Source organism: Manduca sexta, chromosome 16 (assembly GCF_014839805.1).
Source record: "Manduca sexta isolate Smith_Timp_Sample1 chromosome 16, JHU_Msex_v1.0, whole genome shotgun sequence".
In the NCBI taxonomy this organism is placed as follows: domain Eukaryota; kingdom Metazoa; phylum Arthropoda; class Insecta; order Lepidoptera; family Sphingidae; genus Manduca; species Manduca sexta.
Window position 1 is genome coordinate 11,437,834 of NC_051130.1, and position 25,887 is coordinate 11,463,720.

Below are 25,887 nucleotides of genomic sequence, written 5' to 3' on the forward strand. Positions count from 1 at the left end.
TATATCCATAAATAAGTAACAACAAGATTCTTTAGAAATCTACAAAAGAAATTAAAGGGTATAAAAATGACTTTACACAGCTCAACTTATGTTGGTCGTATACAAACATAATTAATACACGAAAACACCACTTACTTGAAACAGCTCAATTTATATTGGTCGTCTTAACCGAATATCTTTCAAATTACCCACAACGTCCTTTCAAACCTATTACAGTAAGTATAACAGTATAATTAAATAGTGTTGCAATGCGCAGTGGCTTGCGAGCGCCTCGCTGTCTGGTAACTCGCACACACACTAACAACCGCGCACACGCACACGCGTTCTTAGCGGGTTCGAGAAAAGGGTATTTAAGATATTCTGAGGGTTGGGAAATCAGGTAATGTGTTGTGACTAGTTTATATGTTTAAAAGGCTGAATGTAAAAACAAACTTCCAACTAAATCCAGGTCCGTGGCAAATAATTTAAATAAATATTTCCACGCGATTGGTTTCCCGCAACTATATTGTCATTATATTAGATATTAATAATAAACATTTAACTCTAAAACTAATTTCATGCATTCCTAAAATCGTTCTAAATTTGAATAACGGCGATTTTAAATATGTAACGGAAACTTTAACACAATATTTCGACCACTATACTGCTTCGGAAAAAATAAGTATAATAGCAGCTCGTATGCGTCCTGCATGTTGATTAGACTACATTCACTTATCAGGATTGCCGCCATCATGTCTGCATTCGCACAAAAAAGCCGCGCCCAGCTATTTGGCCAATCAGCCGGCCATTACTGCCCGAGCCAGGTGGATATTACGTAATACTTTTTCGTAATCGCTGAGATTTATCGCCATTTCATATCTGGTGTTAGTTAAGCATTCGTACATCGTTAGATATAAAATTTTGCAAGTAATTACTGGTATTGCGACTTAAGAGTCAGTGATAAGTACTGTGCTCTATGCAGTCCTTAATGTGTATAATGATTTCTTGTGTTTATGCGAATGTTCGTTATTTGCAACAACGCAAAATCTGAAGCGTTCTAAATTGTTAGAAGAAAATTATTATATATAAAAAACCGCGAAAATAGTTTTATTTCAATTTAGATTTATTGTTTATGGCCAAACGAATAACCTCCATAATGTTTTGGTTGAAAAAAAATATTCCTGTCATAATTGTTAGTTTTTGAGCCTGAATCAAGAATGTAACACCGAGTTTCTAGCTTCGATCAAAATTGTATTTCACTGTAGTGTTATAACTGTATATTGATTATTTACTTTTGCTTCAAGTGATATTGTAACATTCGTTGTGGTTAAATTCGTCTTCATAACGATATCAATTTGTCTTTTTTGTCAGGGTTTATGCATCCGACGGCCTCCAGGAAGGTAAGTAACCGTCTGGGAAAGGTCAATTCGATTCCCTAAACTTTAATCCACGCTAACGGTGTAAACTGACAAGATTTGATTCTACAGACAAGGAATCATCGCGTAAGACGGAATTAGAATAATTAAAATTTCGTCAATATAAAATTTCGCATACTTACCACATTTACCATGAGATTTGGAGATATGACTTACATTCTCTGCTTTAAACAAAATTTTAACGTATTTAGTCAAATAGAAACATTCCTGATTTATTAGTCAATAAGCGTATTCGAATGCAATTCAAGATGCAAAATGGTTGATTTGCAACAGCTTGCCTATTCTGATCACGGTGGTGCATACAATACTCTCCTACGACGCACGACGCGTTCCAATATTTGTATGTATACAAATATAGAAAGTATACAGCACGGGTTTGATAATTAAATTATTGAATATTAAGCTTGGAATGTCAATAATTCGGGCAAGGTGGCACTGGTACAATTCAGACTTGTAGTCATTAAACTATATAGTTAGTTGTAGACCGAACATCAGGCCAAATTTTTGCTCCAAAGTTATTACCAATTGGTAATAAGTCGCTGTCTTATTTGAAATGTCCGTGTGACAAGATATCACAGCATCTTTAGATATTGAAACAAATATATTTACAGAAAATATGCTAACATTCGCATTAAAAACGTGCAAATCATGATATGGAAAAATATGAAGTATTTTACATTAATATTTTGCTATTTACGGTAGATTGAGTGACCATCACATAAGCGCAAAATGTTTGTATGACAATCTTCCCAATGTCCGCTCTATATAATCTCAGAACTCTGCGAAATTTAAATATTTTTTACTATAAATAATTTTATAGGGTTGAGAAATTTAGTAGTTTGCGTCCGTTAATATTTAGAATGAAATCCCCTCTACGGTCTACAAGTTTCTAGAACGTTCTTAAACTTTCCTGCCGACGTGTACGTTACGCCGACGATTTTCCAATACTTGACCGTATAGACTGGACGCAAACTAGTTGGGACACAAATAAACTTGATCAACACTTATGCCAGACGATTTTTATGATTCTTGTATGTACTTTAATGATAGATTATAAATATCGCAACGGATCGACTATTAAATTGATGTAGTCTGGGACGGTAATTTACAAACGTTTTGTTATTGCAAAAAAGTAAATTATATTTTCATTTTTTAATCAGCCAATTAAATTTTATAAGTATGTATAATCTTATTATATTCAGATTATAGTGTAATTTGTATATTCTATAATGATTTTTTACTATAAAATGAAATAATCTAATTTTTATTAACCAAAAATTATTGCGGAAAAATTATTCATGGTCAATTAGGTATGACGACATATCGGGTTGCGATACTTGTGGGCTTTCCGATCAGTCGAAACGATAAAGGATACCGGTTTCCGAACGTCCTACCACGTAAATGTAAAACATTCAACTATGGTCTTAATTTATTACATTTATATTTAGAATCAACTTTGACATTCGAGATGACTTTATTTTTTTAGAAACAGCCATTAGGACTCGATTATTTGTTTTTATGCTTTTTATAGTCTCTATTTAAAATAATAGCGTTCTATTTTTAAAATCAATGAACTGCTCGCGCTTTGTTACTAAGATTCATTCTGAACTTAGGAGCTTTGTGGGAGGCCTTAAGATGTTATCTGGTCCATTTCACTACGGCGCAACATCAATGGGTGTTCGACACGGATAGATGACGTCATCCGTCATGTCAACCACCTACATTCAAGATTGAAAGTGGGTGATTTTGTATCCACACGTACGTAGTTATTAAGTGCGCATAGCAACTTTATTAATGACGCTTATGACACAGTGATCTGAGCCCACCCTGAACGCAACAAAAAACGAGCGCAACATTTGCGGGCACTGGCTTTAATCGCAAACTGTCAGACCGAGATACAGTTTAAGAGAAATAAAAAAAATAAAAATAAATAAACACACAAATGGGTCTTTGTCGGCGGAACCCGTTTCCGTCCGTCTGCGTTGAAGATAGAAGTTTTACTTTAGCAATAAGGCAGAGAATCGTTTGAGAACTCATTTGACAGGTGTAAATTTACTCCCGCCGGTTAACCAGACGAACTGGTTGGCCAGTGCCGTTGAACCGCACAGGTGGGCCTTGGATTACTAGAGATAAATTTAATACGGCATAATAATAGAGTCTTTAACGATTGACGTTCGCCGGCACCATGCAGAAACCGAGGGCTCCACGTCGTGTTTAACGAAAAGGGAAAATGTGTTTCTGTGCGATCCCGCTTCGCTTCGTATGGCTTCGATTTCATTGATTTTACGGGTTATGTTCTATATTCAAACTCTATTTTTAATTTCGAATTATATTTTTTTTATCTTCCTCTTCAAAGTGGAATAAAAATTAACTATACGACATCAGCCAGTGTTAGGTACTATTCCGATATGTCATTTATGTTTTAATGAGTGGAATAGTAAAAGGAAAATTTCCAAACAGCCCTTCCTTTAATTGATTCAATAAAATATGAAGTGACACAACCGGAACGCGTAGTAGGAAGCGGACACGGGTCATAATTCATTTTTACATGACATGCTAATTGCATTCCGTAGTACGCAGGATATAGTTTATAACAATCTAAGCTTACAATGTGGCTTTATTTGACAGCCTCCGTAGTGTAGGGAATGATGAGCTCGCTTTAAAAAATAGCTGTGGGTTTGATTTACAAATTACAACAAATATTTGTCCTCTGTAAATAGTTAAAGGAAAATTTAGCTTGTTAATTTAAACTAGAAACTGGTGATCAAGCGGAAGCTACCGTTTCTCCCAACACGGATCATTAAAAACCAAGACTTGCGGACGAAATAAGGAAGCTGAACGTACCTATAATGTTATTCATGAGGCCATACGTCAAAACCGTAGACTTGTTTTCATACATAGTTATCAAACGGTATGACGTGACGAACAAGTGGCGTGGCAAGCTTCCCGATCACTCGTCATGTCCACAATAGGTATATATTGTACTACTGTATTGTATACTGCGGACTCCTGAACAAGAGCCTCCGCTACTGAGAGTTCAGGGCAAATTCCCCCTAGTCTAGTGCGGGCAAACTTCACATACGAATCTTATGAAGAATTATTAGTGTCTTGGGTGTTGAAAGTCCGTTCTACTCCAACTACCCTATCGTGCTCTTTACATTAGCTACACCCAAAACTGTAAATGGCATTTACTGCGTCATCCTCAGACTTTAGATAGTATGTCATCAGAGCTTATTGATGTTAGCGGAAGAAATAGACAGTGCAATCTACGCAGTCGAGATAACTATCTCAAATACGTAAGATTTTTTGTGCTTTAAACTTTTGATATAAAATACGAGTTATATTAGGACGCATCTTATCAGAAATGCTATATTAAATACTTCTATTTAGGAATTATCCTCATTTTGCAGTATTGTTCAATTAAGGAAATTATTCATTCAATAAATGATTCAGTCATTGTGTGGTTTGGTAATAGTTCAATATTATTGTGAGGTAGAGTTATTGTTATAGTTCTGTTTGGAAAATAAATAGAACTTTTTTTCTGATCGCAAAGAAGATTCTCAATTTGATTTAAGAGACTCTCGTTTATTGTCATAAGTTAACTCACAACTACATATAAACAAAATATAGTTATTGAGTGCGATTAATACGGACAGAAGTGTCTTTAAAGTTACATGTGCCACTATGGCAGGTTTTAACTTGGTGGACGCTATCCGGGCAGTTATAAAATATATCCTACCATCGTCATATTTGTTTGGACCCTTCGACGCTGCTGTGTATTTATGCCAAAACTAGATATGTGTCATTCTAAACAAATTATTGTTGGTAAATACAGGAGTTCGCGCCGCGAGATGGGACGCCTCACAACAGAATGAATAGAATCTCGATGATCGGGAAACACTTTTTAATAACAATTGGGGAAGCCCGTAGTATTATGAATGGGCAAAGTTTGTGCGTATTGGTTACTATGAGTATAACACATGTTACTCCACGAGGAAGTTTTGGAATGTCCAAGCAAACGTCATAATATTTTATAGTAGCACTAAATGTGGCCAAAATCTTATTAATGTGGTCGTTAATTGCGAGTACAAGATTGTAATCTTAAATAATTTACTCGCGATTTATAACTTTGGTGGAACTCGTTTTGCGTAGAAAATTAGTGTATATTTGCAATATCGATCCGTAATAATGTCTATCAAGAATAACTAGGTCTGTAAATGCCTTAAAACTTTAATATAAATGTCTGATATGCAAACTTTGAGAACCCTGGCGTACTGAGTCACATCTGCAAGCGTTTCGGGATCAGTATATCCATTACTTCTTAGACCGGCAAACGGACAGTGACTGATTATAGTGTCCCACTCGTTGACATCGTTGTTTTTAGACTATACGACCTTACCTTGTTTTGTATAGTTATTTTGAGCCTGTGCACTTTACACTGCGTTTATTCGATTAATTCGATATTCAAATTCAAACGCAAGTAACTACGGTATTCGAAATTCAAAATCACAAAATGGACGTTCAACAGAACTTGCGAACGCGCGAAAAAAGAAAAAATTTTCTGTAGGTATTTACAGAGCGACGGTTACAACTACAATGGCTACAGTGGAAACGGAAAAAGAATAAATATGAGCGTAATGTTTTCGGATATTCCAGTTTGTAAGGAATAATTGGAATGAAATTTTACCCAATTATTTTGACAGGCTGTATGACGGGATTAATGAGTTGGCAGGGAAAGTGTGCATTCGAAAATGTTTGTTTCCATTCTGAATGTTATGCACCGAAAAGCCCTATGAGTTACTGCCTACGATGTAAAGCATCTGTGTTTTCAGAACTACATACCTATTTAAAAAATAACCCTAAGTAATCAAAGCATGGTTAGCTAAGCTCGAAATGTTCATGCCAATGGATATCTTGATAATCCAAATCGATTTTGTTTAAAATAAATACTTCTCCATTCAGTTTACTTATATTCTGTGGTTATATTGTTGTTACATAGTATTATTTTTACGTAGATATATTAATTGCACCAAATGTGGTCATTGTTAGTTTAATATACGGACAGACATCTTATGTAAATATAGATAATACAATAGGTAAATGACTGGCGCCACCACTACCTTATATGGTGGATGTAATATTCCTTATAATAAGTGGCCAGTATTATTATGGCTATCAACTAACATGATTAATCGATTTTTATAAATCAATTTGTATTACCTTTTTTAATCGTTGTTACAAGAATGCAATGATTTTAACACCAAACGACCTTCAATAAAAAATGCACACATCTTTACAATAATAAATGTAGGCGTATTGTTGGGATTGTATAAACCTGCTAATTAGCCACTAATACGGTGCGCATGCGCGCTATTTAAAACGCAATGAATCACCGCAATGACGATTATATTAAAAATAGAACGAGGCGGTATGTTATGTAACTGTGACAGCGTTTCAATAAAAGTAGTTCAGCCGTGTACCGCTAGATGTCATTTTTATACATTATTATTTGTAAAAAGTATTTACTTTTGGATCATGAGTCACAAACATACGCTACCAAGATCTGCAGTCTTGCTTAAGCTTAGAATTATATCTAAGCCATGAAGTGTTGAGATTTTTGCCACTTACTGACATTTGTTGAAAGGTCAGTCGCGCCGAAGGTTGTTCAATCATACAATCATATTAATGCAGGTAAATAAGCCTGTATACGGGTCGGAGAGGAAAGTTACATACCTCACAACCATTAAATATAACTAGAACTAGAATAATGCGTATTTGAAATTGTTGAATGAATTAAACGCTTCGTGGAATCTATTGTTTATAATAATTAGGTAAAGTCTAAACTAGTGTTGTTTTATCTTATTAATCGATATTAACACGTCGATCATAATTATCGATATGCGAAATGCATTGTCTGAGAGACGTTAAAAAATCATTTGTCTTCGCAATTACCAAACATTCAATAAGAACGTTAATGTTTTGTATTTTCAATGTTGTAATATACAGAGTGTTTCGAGGACTGCTCTGTTTAATTCTTGATTAAACTTACATGTGGTAACCATGACGTTCTCAGAACCATGACCGTCGATGCGCTTCGAAGAATAGACTCAAGTGGATTAGGTTCCTGGTCGAATTCTAACGAAAAATCGATAAATATGCAATTGTTATTTAAAACATAATACAGACAACTATACCTGTTTATATTGCAGAGTGATGTTTAAATTGGATCTTCCAATCTCGTTTGAGATGGCAAACACAATATACATTATTGGTTTTCGACAGTATTTACTAAGCTTATACGCGATGCAAATGTTTTCATCAAATGCAGATATTCTCAGATGATTTAGATAAACATTATGTCAAATAAACTTATCTAATTCGCATCGCAATGTGAATAGTACATGTACAAATATATCGTCGGATTTCATGATAACTCAATCCGTATTCGTTTTGCTTTTCATCAATTTTGTATTAAACAGCTCATTTCCAGTCCTGGGTTCATTACCTGTATCTCCTATTATATAATAAGTATTATTTTATGTTAATACTGTCTCTTGGACCGGTCCAGCGACTACTAACACATTAAGGAATAAAATGTCTTATAACTTTCGCGACATTATTATTCATTACAGTGTAGTGACCTTTCCATAGTAAGGTCCTTGGAAATATGATGTTATATATTATAATTATTATTACTATAATTTATTCACATATTTAATAGGATTCTTATAGTAGTGTGATATTAGTGATGTGAAACATCTTAATATATCTTACTATAAGTTTTTTTCATTGCCTTGAATGACGAGACGAGCTTGCCGTTCGCCTAATTGAAGCGATACAACCACCCATAAACAGTAGAAACACCATCCAACACCTTGAACAATGTATATTGTTAGGTATTTCACTGCGCTAGCCATCCTGAGACGTGAGATGTTCAGTCTCATTATGTCCAGTAATTACGCTGACTACAATGTCCTTCAAACCGGAACACAACAGTGACTACACACTGCTGCTTGGGGGCAGAAATAGACATTACGGTGGTACCTGCTCAGGCGGACTCTCACATATGAGAGACCTACCACCAGTATACATACTCTAACAGCCTAAGCAAAAAAGTTCCGTTTTACTACTGCGCAGATAAAAGGCGGGAATAGCAGGAATACTATTTTCTGTCAAATAAAGCGTTAATTAAATTGTGTGGTTGGCCATTCTTTATGTCTCACTTCTTAAAAGACTGCATTGTTTAGCTTTACATAAAAAAGGTTCATTGATTATAATTACATTTTGGCGGGAATTTTGCAACACCGGTGAGTTAATTATTAGCGAGTATCGTTGATGTATATGGCGAGAGTTGATTAAAACATCAATTACTTTGATGAATTACAGTAAAGAAAACAAATTGGCGGATTCCGAAGGATTTGCGGTGAGCAAAACATTGTTTCTGGAGTGACTTTGATCACATTTATGTTTCATTTTTTTCTATGTAATTTGTACGAAGCGTTACTATTTTAATTCGAGGACAATATTGTTAATTATGACGTGATATGTAATTTATTCGCGTTACGACGCTGTCTGGTCATTTAGTTTGTTTATACTCAAACCGTGTTAAAAAACTGGCGTCTCTCCAGATTTTATCATAGATTTCTTTCATTCACACGACGAGCGTGTGGGTAGTCCATTGAGAATGATTTGATTTAGTTAACCTGTTTGTTTGTGTGGTTACTCGTTTGTGTCTAGCCAGTTTGCGGTTTATTGCGTGATGATTTGTAGTATTCATCTAATTTTAACGTAATACGTAAGATTTATATAAATTTTATTGCCGTTATTTCTGAGTTAGTAACATTATATATGCGAAAGTTTGTGAAAATGGTTGGATGTATGTTAAAAGTAAAGTATGTTTTAAATTAACAGTAATTTTCGGAAAAGTGCATTATAATTTACACTCGTTCTGAAATGCAATAAGTATAAAATTTCTGTGAATGATACAGAGAGTATTGATAAGGCATCAATGATATAACGGACCATAAGCAGGCCGAGAGAAGGCCGCGAGTTCAATTCTTGGATAGAGAAAAATTGTGTGTTAAAAAAATATTAATACAGTCTTTTGCGGGACCAAAATTCACTCCGCATATACACATCTTAGTGAAGTCGGTGCAAATATTGCTGTTGAATACACAATAATTATAATTTATTACATTACGCGATGCACTTAGCATTAACCAACAAATTACTAATACGAAAACATCAAAGACGCTTTTTACAAAATTAATATGAGATCAAAAAGATTTTTGAATTTATTCGTACCGCTGCAAAAAGTACATGATGAAGAGCGTCTGCTCAATGAACACAGTTTAAATATAGTGTCTGTGTTTATATAGCTAGCTCTCGAGACGGCGCGGGTTCGAGTACGGTCACCTACAGACGAGGGGACGGACTTGAGTTAGTTACGGGGGGCTATATTTTAACGCTGAAATAAATGTTGTTTTTTGATATCGTTTTTTCAACTTCGACCACTCGGAATTCAGATATAAGCTTACTTACTTACTATTTATTTTCAATTAGAATACTAGCAGCCACGATAAACTTTCCACGATAAAGGTTCGATTTACACCATTAAGTGTATTCTTTGACGCATAAATGCTTAATATTACCTTAAGTGTCGCTAACATTTGACCCCCCAGACAAATTTCGAGTACGTTCCCGTCTTACCGGCTGAGTATTTTATCTTGGCTCGACCACAGGCCGTACCAAGAACGAGAAGGAAGGTGAGCCCTACGGTTTCCGATTCATATAAAGATGTCCAACATACTGTCCATGTGTGGGTTTGGTTAACATGGAAATGTTCGCGCTACTTTCATTCAAGCGTTATTTATCGCGCCGTCAGCGGGTTTAAACTGTGTCGACATGTTTAAACTGTACGGTGGGAAAATTTCGATTTCAATAGCGCTATGTGCCTTATAGATCGAGTAAACATTGTTTTGTTGTAACGATAATTAATCTTTTTAAAATTGCAAAATTAATTAATTAAAATTAAATATATGAAACATAAAAGATGAACATAAAAGTCGCAGAAGGTCGCTGAATGCGGGCCACTTCCAATAGATCGACGTGGAAATCTTTGGAGGAGGCCTATGTTCAGTAGTGGACATCCTGCGGCTGATGATGACGATATAAAACATCAAAACATCTCAATCTCTCCAACGGACAAATAAATCGTCACCACTTGAATCACTGACATAAAGGGGGTAATAACCCCGACACGTCTAAATACGCGCCTGGCGCTCTAGCTATTGTAAAACACACAAATTATATGACAATATTGTCATCACAAAGCGTGTCCAATTGGTAACAGTCGCCAAGTTTAGAGCGGTTGTGGTTGTTTTGCCCGGCGATGTATCGAGTAATTTAGACTCAGAATAGCACTATATCAAGCGCTGAAAGCTATGTCGGAGAGCTGTCCGTCTTTGAAGTTTTCACTAGGATATATTAATTAAAATCTCTTGAGATAGGATTGAGATGGATGTCACACTGAAGTCGATGGCAGATTTTTTTTATATTCCTACGTTTGATAGGTAGTATTTAGCAAAAATTACGTGCAATCAAATATAAGACGTAGCAGCTCGCAATAGGATTCTGATTATATTAATGTTGACCTATAGCTTAGTTTTTCAAGTTTTCGCGATTCTCAAGTATTCAAATCAGACTAAAGAAATACACAAACACCACATTGACTTTGAAATATGCAAATAACTTTAGATTGAATTATCGCATCGTGTTAACTCCAATTTGAAATATAAATAAATGTAAGAACCCCCACAGTAAGTAACCGGGCACGGGCGATATATTTAGTACTGGCTCGAATTGCGATTTATTACCAACCCAGGAATATATAAGTGTCAGCTGATCGCTCGCCGATCCCGAAATAGGCGCTAAGTTCATCGAGGAATTTCGAAATCTAGATTTTACTGAGACATATCGCTGGCTTACTGTTACTAGACTCTATGTTATATATTTTGCACAAATTGTTTTAATATAGAATATGAGTATATGCGTTTTAAAGTAAAAAAATCCATAATCTTCAAATAAATAAAGGGAGAATCATTAACCATTGTTACCTCATTTTTACTAATATGAAAAATTTTAATCTAATTTTCCAACCATATAAAAAATAATTAAGTTCTTGTAATAGTGAGCCAGCGGTAGTACGACTGGATGGTGGCACAAATAAATAGTAGCGAGTTTTAAAAAGACACATTATATGAAACCCGTAGACATTAAGACCGATATGATTTTGGCGACAGTATAATACGTGGTCCTATTAACATTATATTTAGAGAGTACCTTTACTAGTGGTAGGATATATTTTATATCCGCCTGTATAACGACCACCGTGCACAAGTTGTTAAAACCCGCCATAGTGACCCATGTAAATGTGCATTCCGGGATCAGCCTGTTTATGTCCGGTTCCTACAGGCCGGCATAACCTTGTCGAATGCCGAGAGGTAACCACGGCAAAGTGACCCCACTTCACTTACCATCAGTGGGGTCATTTTGCTGTGCTCGTAAAAAAAAGAATTACCACAAGACGAAGTATAGTTCATAGCATAATTATATTAGCAGTGTTTCCTATAATAGTTTTCTACATTAGGCTCTAAGGACAGCGACCTGTACAATTCATTTGTATAAAAAATGTAAACCCGGTGAGTCATTTGCGTGCGCTCTGGGACTCGGTATACAGTTACTCTGCCACCCTAACGAGATGACTCATTGCAATTGCAAAAAGCGCCTTAACTCGCTACAGATTTTTACTTAATGAAAAATATTTATCAATGTGTAAAATATTGATATGAAAGAAATACTGGTGTTAGGTCTCTCATATGTGAGACTCCGCTTGGGTTGGTACCACCGCAATGTCTATTTCCGGCAAGCAGTGTGTAGTCACTGTTGCGTTCCGGTTTGAAGGACACTGTAGCCAGTGTAACTACTGGACATAATAAGACTTAACATCTTACGTCTCAGGATGGCGAGCGCAGTGAAATACCAAACAATACTTTCTAATTCAAGGTGTTGGATGGTGTTGCTACTGTTTATGGGCGGTCGTATCACTTACCATCAGGCGAACGATAATCTCGTCTCATCATTCAAAGCAATAAAAAAAGTATCTTACGATAACGCAGTATTTCATTCTAAGAAAGAATTTTGTGCACGGAGCCGCGAGCAGAACCTAGTACAGTCTCTGGGATTCTGTTCCAAACCAGGAACAGAACTTGTCCCACACACCCACCCGGAACTCATTCGAACTCGCGACCTCTCGTTTTCAACCACCTACTCGTTGCGCGGAGGTCGTCTATAATCGCCACCCACGCGTTTCCAAGTGAAATGTTATCCACAATAACTTGACTGATAGCACAATATGAATTTAATGTGTACTGTGAAAGCGGCCCTGGACACTATGGTTAATTGGGGTTAAAAAACGCATTAGGATTTCCCGGCTTTATGTCCAATATCGCTTTATCACCTTTTGTCATGTAACAGGAGTTAATTCACACACACAACACATTTATCCTCAAAGGCGTGTGCAGAGGTGCAACCAGGGCACCCACATTTGTGGAATTATTTGAAGTGTGTTCCGCCTCATGACGTGATAGGTGAAACCGAAATATCACGTTGCCTGACTCGGGATTCGAACCCTGAACCTCAGAGCGTCGCTGTACCGCGGATGTAGTACAACTACGCCACTGAGGCAATCTGGAATAAATTCGAAACTTTATATTACTGCAATCTTTTATATTTAAAAGGAAATAAATGGAAAATCAAGTCATTTGATGGTGACTGACAATGCTGATGGTATCATTGATCGACTGTCAAGCTTATTTAAGTCTCCAAACGCTCTAAAAACGCAAGAGCTACAGAAGATAACAGCCCATAGGTCCTGTTAGCCAGGTGTCCATACAAAATATTTAAGAGATAAAACCAAATCTGTGTAATTTACGAAATGAAGCTCATTCATCAATACATCGTTAGTAGATAAGGTAAAGTTACAGATCGTTTACCTTTCCGACTTACCAGCGAGGTAAATTGCTTTAAAATCCGTAGAAGGGGCGTCCTAAATAACTCTAGGACGACAGTACACAAGCCAGCGCAGGGACGCAACTAGGAGTTGATAAGGGACCCAAAATTATTTTGTTGAAAATGAAGTTATGAAAACATATAAAGATTCTTAATAATTTGGTAATTGTTTAGTAGACATATATATCTACTATCAAAATATGTTTACCTAGTGTAGTCCATAAATACATGAAAGGCCTTGAATGACCTGTGTCTATGAATTATTCTCATTAGATGAATCAATGCCATAATAATTAATTATACGGTAGCAAGAGCCATATACGCGACTCCTTCCTTCTAAAACATTAAATTACTTTGCAAAGAACGTCCAAAAACCTAAAGAACTAAACATCCCAGGGTAGTAACGTAGCCGACATAACTCGGTACCATTTATCTATCCTAGGTGTCGCTAGGTGGCCGTGGTCCCCTAGACAAGCAGGCGGCGCGCCTGAACGGACACACAGACGCCGTGTCGCCGCCGCGTAACACGAGCGCCGCAGTATTTGGGTCGCTGCGTTGTAATATTTTCTACTTGAAAGTGCACGCGAAAACTTGGGGATGGGAACTGTTTTGTAGTCGGTAGTAAATTTGTTTGCTTTGGTAAATGAGATTTTGTTAATAATTTTGATTTTGGCATATTTTGTTTTAACAATTCTACTTATTTATCAAGCTCACGAGCTTCTAAGGAGTAGGCAAAACTGAAAGCACTTTTCTGCCAAATTTATTTTCATCCTATAGACAAATCTATTGCTGTTAACCCAAACCCAATGATGACAATACGCGGCCATTATTTTACGATTCCCTATTTTTAACCAAGCCTGGTTACATCCCTGTGTATAGTTTAATAAAGTCCCGAAGCGCACAATTTATGATCCGACATTCACGCCTTCAAGAACGATGTTGACATTTGGCGACAGCGGAATATACAAACTGTTTTACGTAAGCAAACAAAATTCCCTCAATGCGCAGACGCATCTCACCGATTTCCCCTCGACTCACTGTGTTACAGACACCTTTTAATCCAAATTTACTACATGTACGTCATGGGAATAAGTGTAACTGTATGTTGTTTATACTTTTGTACTGCTGCAGATTAACGGGAAACAATGGGACTTCATTCATTAATCATGATTGGTTTGTTTCACGGGGACAGGAAATATGAAGTAACCTACAAATCTAAGTGACATTATCGAAGGATCTTATACGTATATGTAGAAACCAGCGTGGTGGGCTAAATAACCATCCAGATTCGTGTTCAGTAGTAACCGTATTTATAGGAATATGATTAATATCGTAAACGAAAAGGGCACCAACTATTTTCAATAAACTCAATCGGTTTTGTTTATCCATCGCGAATATTGAAAATTTTTCGATTGTGGAACAATCAGACTTAGAATTTATTATAATTGCTTACAAATGAAATTTATATTGATTTATTGTAGTGATCAAATCAAAGACTAAGATTTGATATATGCAAGTAAGGGTGAGGTTTGATTCGCCTAAATTTGAGTAAATGTACTGTAGAAAGCTAAGATTTGCATAAGTATCATGTATGCCAGATCTTAGTATACCTACATAAATAAAAACGAATATTACATGCCAATTGAAACACATGGTCAGTTGACGTAATTGAAATTTCATAAAAAAGGTATTCATTCCTATAAATACTCTAACAATAGCTTCAATAAAAGACAAATTATTTTTTTTAATGGATTGCGGTCGAATTTCTATCACCGTGTGACCAACTGTTCTTGTTAAACTATTTATGTATTATCCAAAAAGACTTTGAACTTTATTACAATATAATTCAAGTAAAGCAATTATTCAACTTTGTTGGAATCGCCTCATACTATTACGATTTTGATTCATGGCAATAATTATACTAGAAAATAAACATGAAAAATTTTTGAAGGGGTTTACATTTGAATCGTTGTGATAATTATCATATATGTGTTGGCAGATAGGAAAAGAAAGGAAAATGTATTAAACGAATTAGGGTTACCAACACCATATCAAATAAGACACGAAAATTTGTGAATATAAAATTATACCAGGTCTAGATAATACATTCTGCTTCGGTAGTGTAGTTGTATTGAGCGCGTCAACGCCGCTCTTAGGTCCTGAGATCAAAGTTCGTGTCGGGCAAACTGATATTGGCTTTTTCCTATTCAATATTAGCCCAGAGTCAGAAATTTTGGGCTAAATATGCCGACAGCCTCGCCCCCTATCGCCCCTCGCCCCATCGTGGAACGGAACGCACTTAGCGAAAAGTGGATTAGCCTCTGTCTACCTTTGTGGATAAAGGCGTGATGTGTTGTGATTAAAAAAAAAATAAGTTTTTCATTATAATAAAATAACGGCTGATACTTAAAATATCTAATAATTAAAATATCTAAGTATCAAAGTTAATTAAAAAAAAAAAAAAAAATACTCTTATTCGTCCTCCAATCCAGTTGATGCGACATAAAATGTTTGTTACCACTGCATTCTGTTTGTGTCATCGATTTAAAACAGGACAATTGGTTCATAATATTAGTAATACTGATGATTATGTAATGTTCATCGTTCTATTCATAACCGCAAAGTTGTAAAATATATTTTTGGTATACTATTTATTTCGGATCTATTTATAATAATAGATATAATAATATCGGCCCAGTATTTTATACTGTCCTACTGTTGGGCACGGGTCTCCTCTACTACTGTGAGAGATTAGACTTTAGTCCATCACGCTAGCCTAGTGTGGATTGGCAGACTTCACACACCCTCAATATTTTTTATATTTACTTCTCAGGTATGATGGTTTCTTCACGATGTTTTCCTTCACCGTTATAGCAAGCGATAGTTCACAAAAAATACACACATAATTTTAGAAAAGTCAGAGCTATGTGCCCCCGGGATTTGAGCCTGCGGACATTCGTCTCGGCAGTCTGTTCAACACCCAACTAGGCTACCCCCCTCTGTACGATATAAGGCAAATTAATTCTGCGAAGTTTAAAACGATTCTTAAAAAATTTAATCTTAAAAGTCATTCATGATTTTTTACGACAATCAATCCTTAAAGGTCACTGGGGGGCGGAACCGCTAGCAAGAATTAGTTAAGGATGTTGTGTTATTCTTATATTTTATAATAAAATTATGACTAAAGAGTCTGACCGTTGTGTCTTTGGTTTACAGATAATGCGACGCATAAACCACTCAGTGTCTGCTACAACGTCATTTTTAAATTTCAAATTGTATAAAGTTTTTATAACTTGTCTATGGTAGTGTAATTGTCCCGTAGAAGGCGTCAGCTTGTCTAACTGGCACCAGCCAGTCACACATAGAAGCTTATTTAGGCCGCGATATATAAAGAATAGACCGCAAACTTTTATACAAATATAGCTTTTTTTCTATCTATGATTCGCGATAAAAGCAACGGTCTACGGTATTCTGTGTTGCAATGGTAAAGTATGAAATTTTTCGAAATGGAACCTGATATAACTTTTAAGTAATAATATTCATAAATGCGGTCTGGAAATCGATTTAATGATGAATTACGAGAGGGAACCTCCGTCATTGCTGTTATATATCAAATAATAAAACTCAACATTTGTAACTACATAATTATTATACAAAAGTTACATTAAACTAAAAAGCTGAAGTACTCCGAGTCAATGTCACTAGAAATGATAAAATCAGCAATCTTGTAGATTATATCTCCATTCAAACTTTAAGGCTTACATTAATAGAGACGTAACTAAATATTTCCTTACATAAGTACATATTACTCTAATGCCCCCAATACGTATCAATATTCACCACAAGGAATATTAAAATTGTCTCCGTGTGCGGAATTCGCAGCGAGTCGAGTATGCGTGAAGTGAGGGTTACAATACAACGACCGCGTACATTGTACGCATTGTACACGAGGCTTTAGATGCAGCGGCGCGTTGCGAGCCGACTAGTCTTACGGACCGTGCCACCGGAATTTAACGGACACGACCGGAATTTTTTGAATTTGGAATATGTTTGATAAGGTAATCGTGATAGAAATATCAGGGAATTGAATTAACGGAAATCTAAGAAGGAATTTGGTTTTAAATGGCAATATTTACTCAAAGTTTGTTGATGGCTTTCAACTGGTAAATTTAAATCTATATAACATTAGTGTTATATAAAATTGTACTATTTGCTACGAACTCTACGATATAGAGGAATAAATTTCCGTCCACTAAGCTTAGAACGTTACTCATGACAATTACAAATTTTCAAAATATTTTTGAAAATTCCGGAATCCTATATATAAATTCCGGTAATTTAGTTTTCGCATCTGACAGCCCTGCAGGGCACGGTGTGAAACTCGATCGCACACACGCAGCGGGGAAAATCAGTGACACTACGTGCTTACCACACTGCCTACAACTGCCACTGGTGTAAAATATTCTTTTATGACTGGATAAACTGTAGTTCAATGGGCGAGTAACGGGATATGCAACCAGAGGCTGTGGATTCAATTCTGGCTTTGAGATAAATGTTTATTTTTAGCGGTTCTGAGAATTGATACGGAAGTTGCAGTTTTAGTATTATGCGATATGATATTCATATCTACTATGGGTTAGAGCTGCATTTTCCTATTAAATGTGTTTATTGAAAAGAAAACTTCAGTCATACTATTCGCTAGAACCTACACCAATGTGTTAATTAGTGGAATTGCATGTTGTAAGGCTTTTTTAATTTAATCCAAGTTCTTTCCAAAGAAGTTGAGCGGTTAAAATAACGCTACTTTAAAACGCTTGCATCATTGCTTTGGCCCCTCAAAACCGCCGGATACATAATAATTCACGATTACAGATCTTGATGTTTGACGGCACGCAAAATTAATCGAACTCAACGTAATCTATGTGAGCTGAGATTTAATTAAAGATACCTTGCCTTTCACTGCATAGACGTTGTTGACGCGTTTTACATTGCCGTTTTTTAAACGCTTAAATGAGCTGTTTAATCGTTAGCACATGTTTTAGATGTTTTTAAATTTGTAGATATGATAATACTATGATTTTACATAATTATTTTCTATACTATTTATACTCGACACACCTTGGGACGGTAATAAGTTTGTTCTCTTCTCATGGAATAACAAAGCAAGATTCTGCTTGCGGCTTTGCTCGTTTCAATTTCAAGTAGTAGGGTTAAGGCGCGGCCTTCATTTAACAATACTTCCTATGAGCAAAGGAATGATAACAATATTTCCAGACATTTACGCAAGCAAAATATAAATTCCATTTTTTTTATTACAACAGTAGCATAGTTGCGTGTGAAAAATTGCTTATACAAGCGTTTCTGCGCTTTCGGACAGCCCCTAACATTATTAATGTACGTGACTTCAACTGAAATATGTTTGAGAGTTGGTTGACATATGAACTGGGCCCTTATTCTGTATGATAGTGTAAACGCGTAACGCGGCCGTGTCATGTTATCTTCGAGAAATGTGCGTGGAACGGTATTCTGTAAGCCAAATGTCTATAGTCCTAAACATGATGCGTTGTGTTACGTGCTTGTTACGCACTGTTAAAATAACGTGCGGGATAGAGAATAAGGCCCCTGGCGCGTTTGAGGATGCGTCTTGCATATTCGCGTGTTCTTTCCGCTATTTACAAGATGCCTATAAAATAATTCTGTCTAGTTATTTACCTGCAATATGCAAGATTGGCAGAGTGGATAGTTCTAGATGGTTTAGGGATATTTTAGGAGGAGATAGGCAAATGAACCGGTTAGTTTTCTGATTACCTTCATCACCTATGAAATCATAATACCAGAGTGATTTTTGGGTCATTTCGTAAAAATGATAAGAAACGGAAATTTAAAAAATGTACATAAATATTTATATGCTAACAACGAAAGTACATTAAGCGGGCTCGTAATCGCCGTGAGTATCCAATAAATCATTCCCCGTTTGATAATTAGAAGAATATAATGGTAATTTTTGATTTTGTGAAGCCTGTGTTCATCAGTGAACAGAGGCTTCACATGACGACCCGGCTTCTTTTATAAACCTGAATATTTCACCAATAAATCATCGTCCGTTTGATAATTAGAAGGATGGAGATTTTTGATTTTGTGAAGCCTATGTTCATCACTGAACAGAGGCTTCACATGGCGACCCGGCTTCTTTAACCCGACTATTTCAGCACGGTATCCTCGTAATTCCCGACATTTTTAGCGTGCGGTGACAATGAACGATCGTGGATAGGTCATGTGTCTCGCATACCGCGCGCTTCCGCGTAATCGTATAGGGCGTTAGTTTACTAACAGACGCGACCGATGGACACTCATGATTAATACAGGTAGATTATATCGACTGCCGTGGTGGCGTAGCTGTACTGCATGCGCGGTACGACAGCGCTCTGAGGTCCTAGGTTTGAAGCTCGAATCGGGCAAAGTGATATTTGGGATTTAAGGCTCAGTGTCAGCCCGGAGTCTGGAATTTGTGACTGATAAGGCGATAAACTCGCCCCCTATCGAAACAAACTTGGCGAAAAGTGGGTGCCCTGATTGCGTCTCCAAGTACCCCATCGGGGATAAATGTGTGATATTGTGTGTGTGTGTGTATCGAACTAATATTGAGATTGGACTGATTTATTTATTTACACGCTTTCTATACATGTATAAAGGTACTTAATGCCTAAGGTATTTTCTACCAGTCTACCTTTGGATGATGAAGAGATAAAACAATGTAGATGCAATAAATAATAATAATTTAATATTCGTAAACAAACAAATACTTAAATATTATAGCTACATAGATAAGTAGGTAGGTAAAAATAAAGATGTTTTATTTCAAAAATATGGTTAATTATTTACAAATACAATTAAGTGATTAGAATTAGTCGGGTATTGCATTTAAGTAATACGTGTAAATACTTTACTATACTACTTACCCCATTTTTTAATTGAGGGTAGTGCGAAGTTCTTTTGGTAAATATAAACATGTAACAGAGAAACGTTTTAATTATCTTGTAAGACCGTTAAACATGAATAGTTTGAAGGTTTAAGGCTATTTTTATTTGTTAGTGCAATGAACCTGGTATTGCTAATGAAATATTATGGATTTACGACCTATTGTCGAGTGCGGTTCTTTTTATTTTCCTTGACTTAAATGTCCAATAAGTTCCACGAAACAATTTACAAGTCAAAAAATGCAAAGAGTGATCATAATATTTGCTTTTAACCTATTGTTAAGAATTTAAAATTTAATGCTTGGCGAAAATTGGGTGCCCTGGTTGCGCCTCTGCATACCCCTTCGTGGATAAATGCGTGATGTGTGTCTGTCTGTCCAATATAAATTATATATACCTCAAAAGCCGATAGAGCTATTAAAACAAAGCGACAAGAATTCTCGACAATTATTTAAATCCTTAAGGTAAACTATTGTAGAAAAACTGCGTTTGTATAGACATAATTCCGATACCACAAAGGACATACGTCAATATATCAAACAAGTATATCGTTGCGTGCTTTATCTGTGATAATGGGTGTAGCCTGGGTAGATTGTAAATCGCCTATCACGATGTGTAGACAGATTTCTAAAGTAAAACTTGATCAAATGAGTTGAAAAAAAATATGTTTTCCGGATATCTTAGTTATTTTGTAAAACGGCTCCATCCCGCATTGGAAATATTTTCAGGGATAAAAATTAGCTTATAGCAATCCGAATTAATGTAGCTTCCTATGAGTGATTTTTTAAATAAATTCATTAGTTTCTAAGATTAGCGCGCCCAAACAAACAAACTCTTCAGCTTATATATTGTTATAGATAAACGCAAACGTTGCTAAGGTTTTACTGTTCTGAATTCGGAATATTAAGTTATTAATAAGAATGGATGAAAACTGTTTGATATCCGAATTGCGAAAAGGTTTTTTTTATAAATTATTTTAAAGTATATGTTGTTTGTGCCCAACAGAAGTAAATCAAGTATCTATTGGTCTTTACAGGTATGATCCACGAGTATTCCTTTCATAATTACCAATTAAATATCTATTTCTATCAATCTAGTTCTCGTCATTATCGTGCAAAATTAATATCTTTATCGTAATTTGATATTTTAAAAAGTTAATGGCAAAATAAACGATCGTCTGAAGTATCGCTCGTTCTCGAATTACTAGCAGGTGTCCGTAATTTAATTAATTCATAACGAATTAATATTATATTACTACGTTTTTATTAGTTTGATTTAGTTTATTGGCGACTCTGTCTGAAAATTTCGAGCTGATTTGACTTGTGGTGTTTGGTAAGAGAATTTACGGCGAGAAAATGCTCTTAAATTATGCATCTAAGTTTTATAAATTATAATATCAAGCTCTAAAACAAGGAATCAGAGATTCAATCGACTAAATAATATCAACGTGCCCGCAAATTTCTGACGATAATTCCAAAAACATATACAATTATATTTTTGCTACGTTTATTAGATTTCGAGCTTTTCACCGACCCAAATCTAGACTTAAATTTAGACGAGTCGTCTCAATTGTTCGTAGCCTTGTCTCCTAATCTCGTTTGTCCACTTCACTAACGACTTAAGAGATAATAATTTGTCAGTGAAAATGTCGCTTATATAATTTGTATATAGACATAGGTTTGAACACCTGCGCGTTTGATATTTATGGTGTGGCAAACCTCCTGTAGTTTTGGCGATAACAATTTTATATCTATTACTTTTTTTGTTAGATGGAAAAGGGCATCTTTTAGGTAATAGGAATCGTGGATTGTATATTTTTTGGTTCAGACGAATAGTTGCGAGGATGCTGTAGACATTATCTATTAAACTATGTTCTTCCTATCACTAAAAAGGTTTCTTATCCAGTGTTTTTAAAGCTTACTATTAAAATATGTTTAGAAAGGGTTATTTACGGTACGGCAGCGCTCTGAGGTCCTGGGTTCGAATTCCAGGGCAGACAAAGTGATATTTGAGTTTTACTGCTCAGTTTCAGCCAGGGGTTTGGAATTTGTGCTCGATATAGCGATAGGCTCGCTCCCTATCATGGGACGTAACAAACTTGGCGAAATGTGTCCAAATTTCATCTAAATCCATTGAATTGTTTATGTGTTTACATCTAACAAACAACCAAACATTTTCATAAACTTTCGCATTTATATTAGATAAGCTCTAGTATTGAAAATTGGAAATCGATATCACGGCCATAATGTGAAAATTGGTGGGGCTGTGCGAAGTATTAAGAGTCTACCAGTCTTTCATTTCATTCGGGAAACGTAGATATTACTAATTTTACCCCGTTCCGAATGAATTATGAATACCTAACTACAATAAAATCACTCAATAAATGGCTATAACTGATGATACTACAAAACGAACGTAAACCAAATATAACATAAACTAATTTTGGCAGTAAATCATACACATCATCCAAACATATTCCCAGAATAAAGCCGTTGGTGCGTCGGGCTTTGGACCGGGATTCTCGGAAGGTCGCGCACGGCGAGATGGGGCCTCGCAGTGCGTTGATGTCTTTTGTATAACGCTGCTGCTCAACAGCTTGATATCGCACACTAGGCTTTTAAAGCGACTTTGCTCACGTTTTGTGCCGAATTTTTATATAAATGTTGAGTGAGAGTTTACGGATGTGGTTTTTAAGATGGGTTTTAGTGTTAATGACGATTAATTATGCACGTGCGGTAAGGTAAATGAGTTTTTAATTGCATTTTATTGGTATTTAAACTGATTTATTATTTGAATTTAAGATTGTTACAATATAAAATGCAATATATTGAAATATCTTCTGTAGATAGATAAGTGAATGAAATTAGATCCTAATATTTTACGGTTGTAAAAAATATTTGAAATAGTATAATTTGGTTTTGGCAAATCTTTATCGATATTTTTTCGAATGATATCAATCTGCGTGGTCTCAAGTCACAACATGCAGAGTTTAGCGATTAAAGTGTTTGTATGTACGCCGTAGAGCAAATACATTTGTTTAATTGCAACTTCCATAAAAAAATTTTACTCATTTTTTACAATTACCCAAAAAATTGGAGAAAGGTGACAAACGTCTATATACGTTCATGTCTAAATGAGTTCGTACTAACACGTTCGTCATCGCGAACTACTAGAGTAAATACGTACAGACTCCCGCGGCGTGGACATCATGCGAGCCGTTAGCGCACATAAAATGTTACTGTTTGTTGTTTAACGATAAAATGTATTGTAAATAGCATGTTTGTGTGAAGTGGGAAAGACTATATGTCTGGCAGATATTGATTTACTTCTACAGCTATATGTTGGTAGAAGTAAAATGCATTCGAGTTCTATGTCTCTTCAAGAAGCATGTTGGACATACGATTGATAAGAATCGCCGCTACCTCCCCTGCTAAGATACGACGTGATGATAACGCTCTCTCAGTGTAGCCATTCGATAAAATGTTTTAAATAGCGTATTACATATAACTCTTTACAGCCTTCATGGACAATTTAGGTATATTAAACCAGCTTTACGGTAACGGTAACTCGTACCGGTATTAATTATCTTTCATAAAGATAAACTTGAAACGGTATTTTGCTATTTTCAGACACAAAAAAATTACAAATCTCAAAAAAAATATAGTAGTTTTTATTTTAAAAAAGTATTATTTGTTTTTAATTTTTAGGCCAATTTGCTTGTTCTGTGATTTTTGAATTAGGAATTTCAATTGAGATAGTTTTTTGTTTATTTATCAGAGATAAAGATGTTACGTAACAAAGATAATAAGAATTGTTCCTGCAATGGCTAGTGTTCAATTTTCGTTTCACTTTCCTTATGATTCGGCAATTTGTTAACATTACACAGATGATTTATCTGATCAGCGAAATGTTTCCAATCAATCATGTAATCTAAATGATAATTTAAGCGAAATCGCCATATTATACTACAATGTTGATTGATACATGTAATTATTGTACATACAATATATACAAAAAAATAAAAAAAAACTTAAGAAACAAATCTACTGAAAATATCGAACGTGACTGTCCGTTTGGAACCGAACATAATATAAATAAAAAAAGAAACGATTGTCATTGCTTACTTTACTTTAAAATCAGTAGAGCTAATCCCAGTATCCGATTACGTTGGCCGGTTCCAAACGGACGAGCACACATACATTGGATATCAGAATAAAACCGTCAAAACGTGTGAGTGTGAAATGAGTTTTACTCACAGTTGCCGAATGGAGATGAAACACAAACACTACGTGATACGTCGAGACGTGAAACTTGGTTGACGCGGCGCGCGTGCGTTCTCTGCGGAGTGCGTTTACAGTGTGATCTGCCCACAGCCGCGTCATGACGTATATATATCCGTATAGGCTACGATTGGCCGACGGCGGCGGGCCTGTTCAATCGCGTATACGTTACACAAATGAAAGCTTGTTACGTTTTGTATAGTTATAAAGTTGCAGGCGACACGTTTTTTTTTTCGTAGCAAGAAAGCCGAGTTGACACCGCGACGCGCAATGTTCGACTGTCGGCTCAGAGAGCGTCTGCCTGCACGAGCTTATCACCGCGGATCATGGTGCACAGCCTTCAAGTCAATATTAAGTAGTGATAACGACTTAATTGAATGCAGGTAAAATGTGTAACATTTTAATAATGAAGGTGTTAGAGATTTATTATCATTTCAGGGTATATTTCTTTCGAGTTACGCTAGTGTTCTAGAATCAGCAATCAACTTAATCGTCGGTGTCACTTTGACTCACAAATTACATGACGTATTAAAGAAGGGGACAAAACAATAATTATTTAGACCTCATTAATTCGTTCATTGGTGACTGCCTCAATGGGGATTTTCTATCGCGTATAACAGCCGGGCATGATGAATTATGGGTAAGATACATCTCTGCCTACTCCGAGAAGGGAAAATTGCTACGGCTATGTTTTTTTTATTTTTATATTTGTGGGTGTGTGCCATCCAACACCTTAGACATAAACCAATATCAACTGATTTTAGCCTTGTAAAATGTATTAATTTGGCCTAATTCAAGTCACGGCCCAAAACCTAATGGAAATTCAGATTGACGTCATAACACGTCAAATCAGTGACATATGTTGATAGTTGTCGATGACTGAATAATGTGATTTGAGTACTTTTTTGATCTTATTGATGTATTTATCACCTTTGACGATCTAATAAAAATAATAGCGGTCAATGACGTGTATATACGTCACTAGCGATGTAACGTTACAGTGGTGGATTATTTTATTGCGTGATACTGTGTCATATCCTTATTTTTTCATTCAGTAAACTAATGCTTCGGATGGTTCGTTCTTATACTGACGTTTAGACTGTCGGTCATCCAGAAATATGATGTCTTATCCAATCATAATTATAA

The 25,887-nt window shown here is 35.7% G+C and overlaps 1 protein-coding gene across 3 annotated transcripts in view; it reads right to left on the reverse strand.

Moving 5' to 3' along the window:
- The window catches only part of LOC115451886 (CHH-like protein), an 81,058-nt gene that overhangs the window by 12,803 nt on the left and 42,368 nt on the right, over positions 1–25,887 (reverse strand). Inside the window, exon 1 of one of the 3 annotated variants that reach the window (XM_037439234.1) lies at positions 24,718–25,023. The exons of 1 other annotated variant lie outside the window; for it this stretch is intronic. In XM_037439234.1, the coding sequence (XP_037295131.1) occupies positions 24,718–24,843 (126 nt within the window). In that variant the 5' untranslated portion in view covers positions 24,844–25,023. Of the gene's footprint in view, positions 1–24,717; positions 25,024–25,887 lie in introns of those variants that run through there. One more of the 3 variants, XM_037439233.1, reaches the window with a different exon arrangement.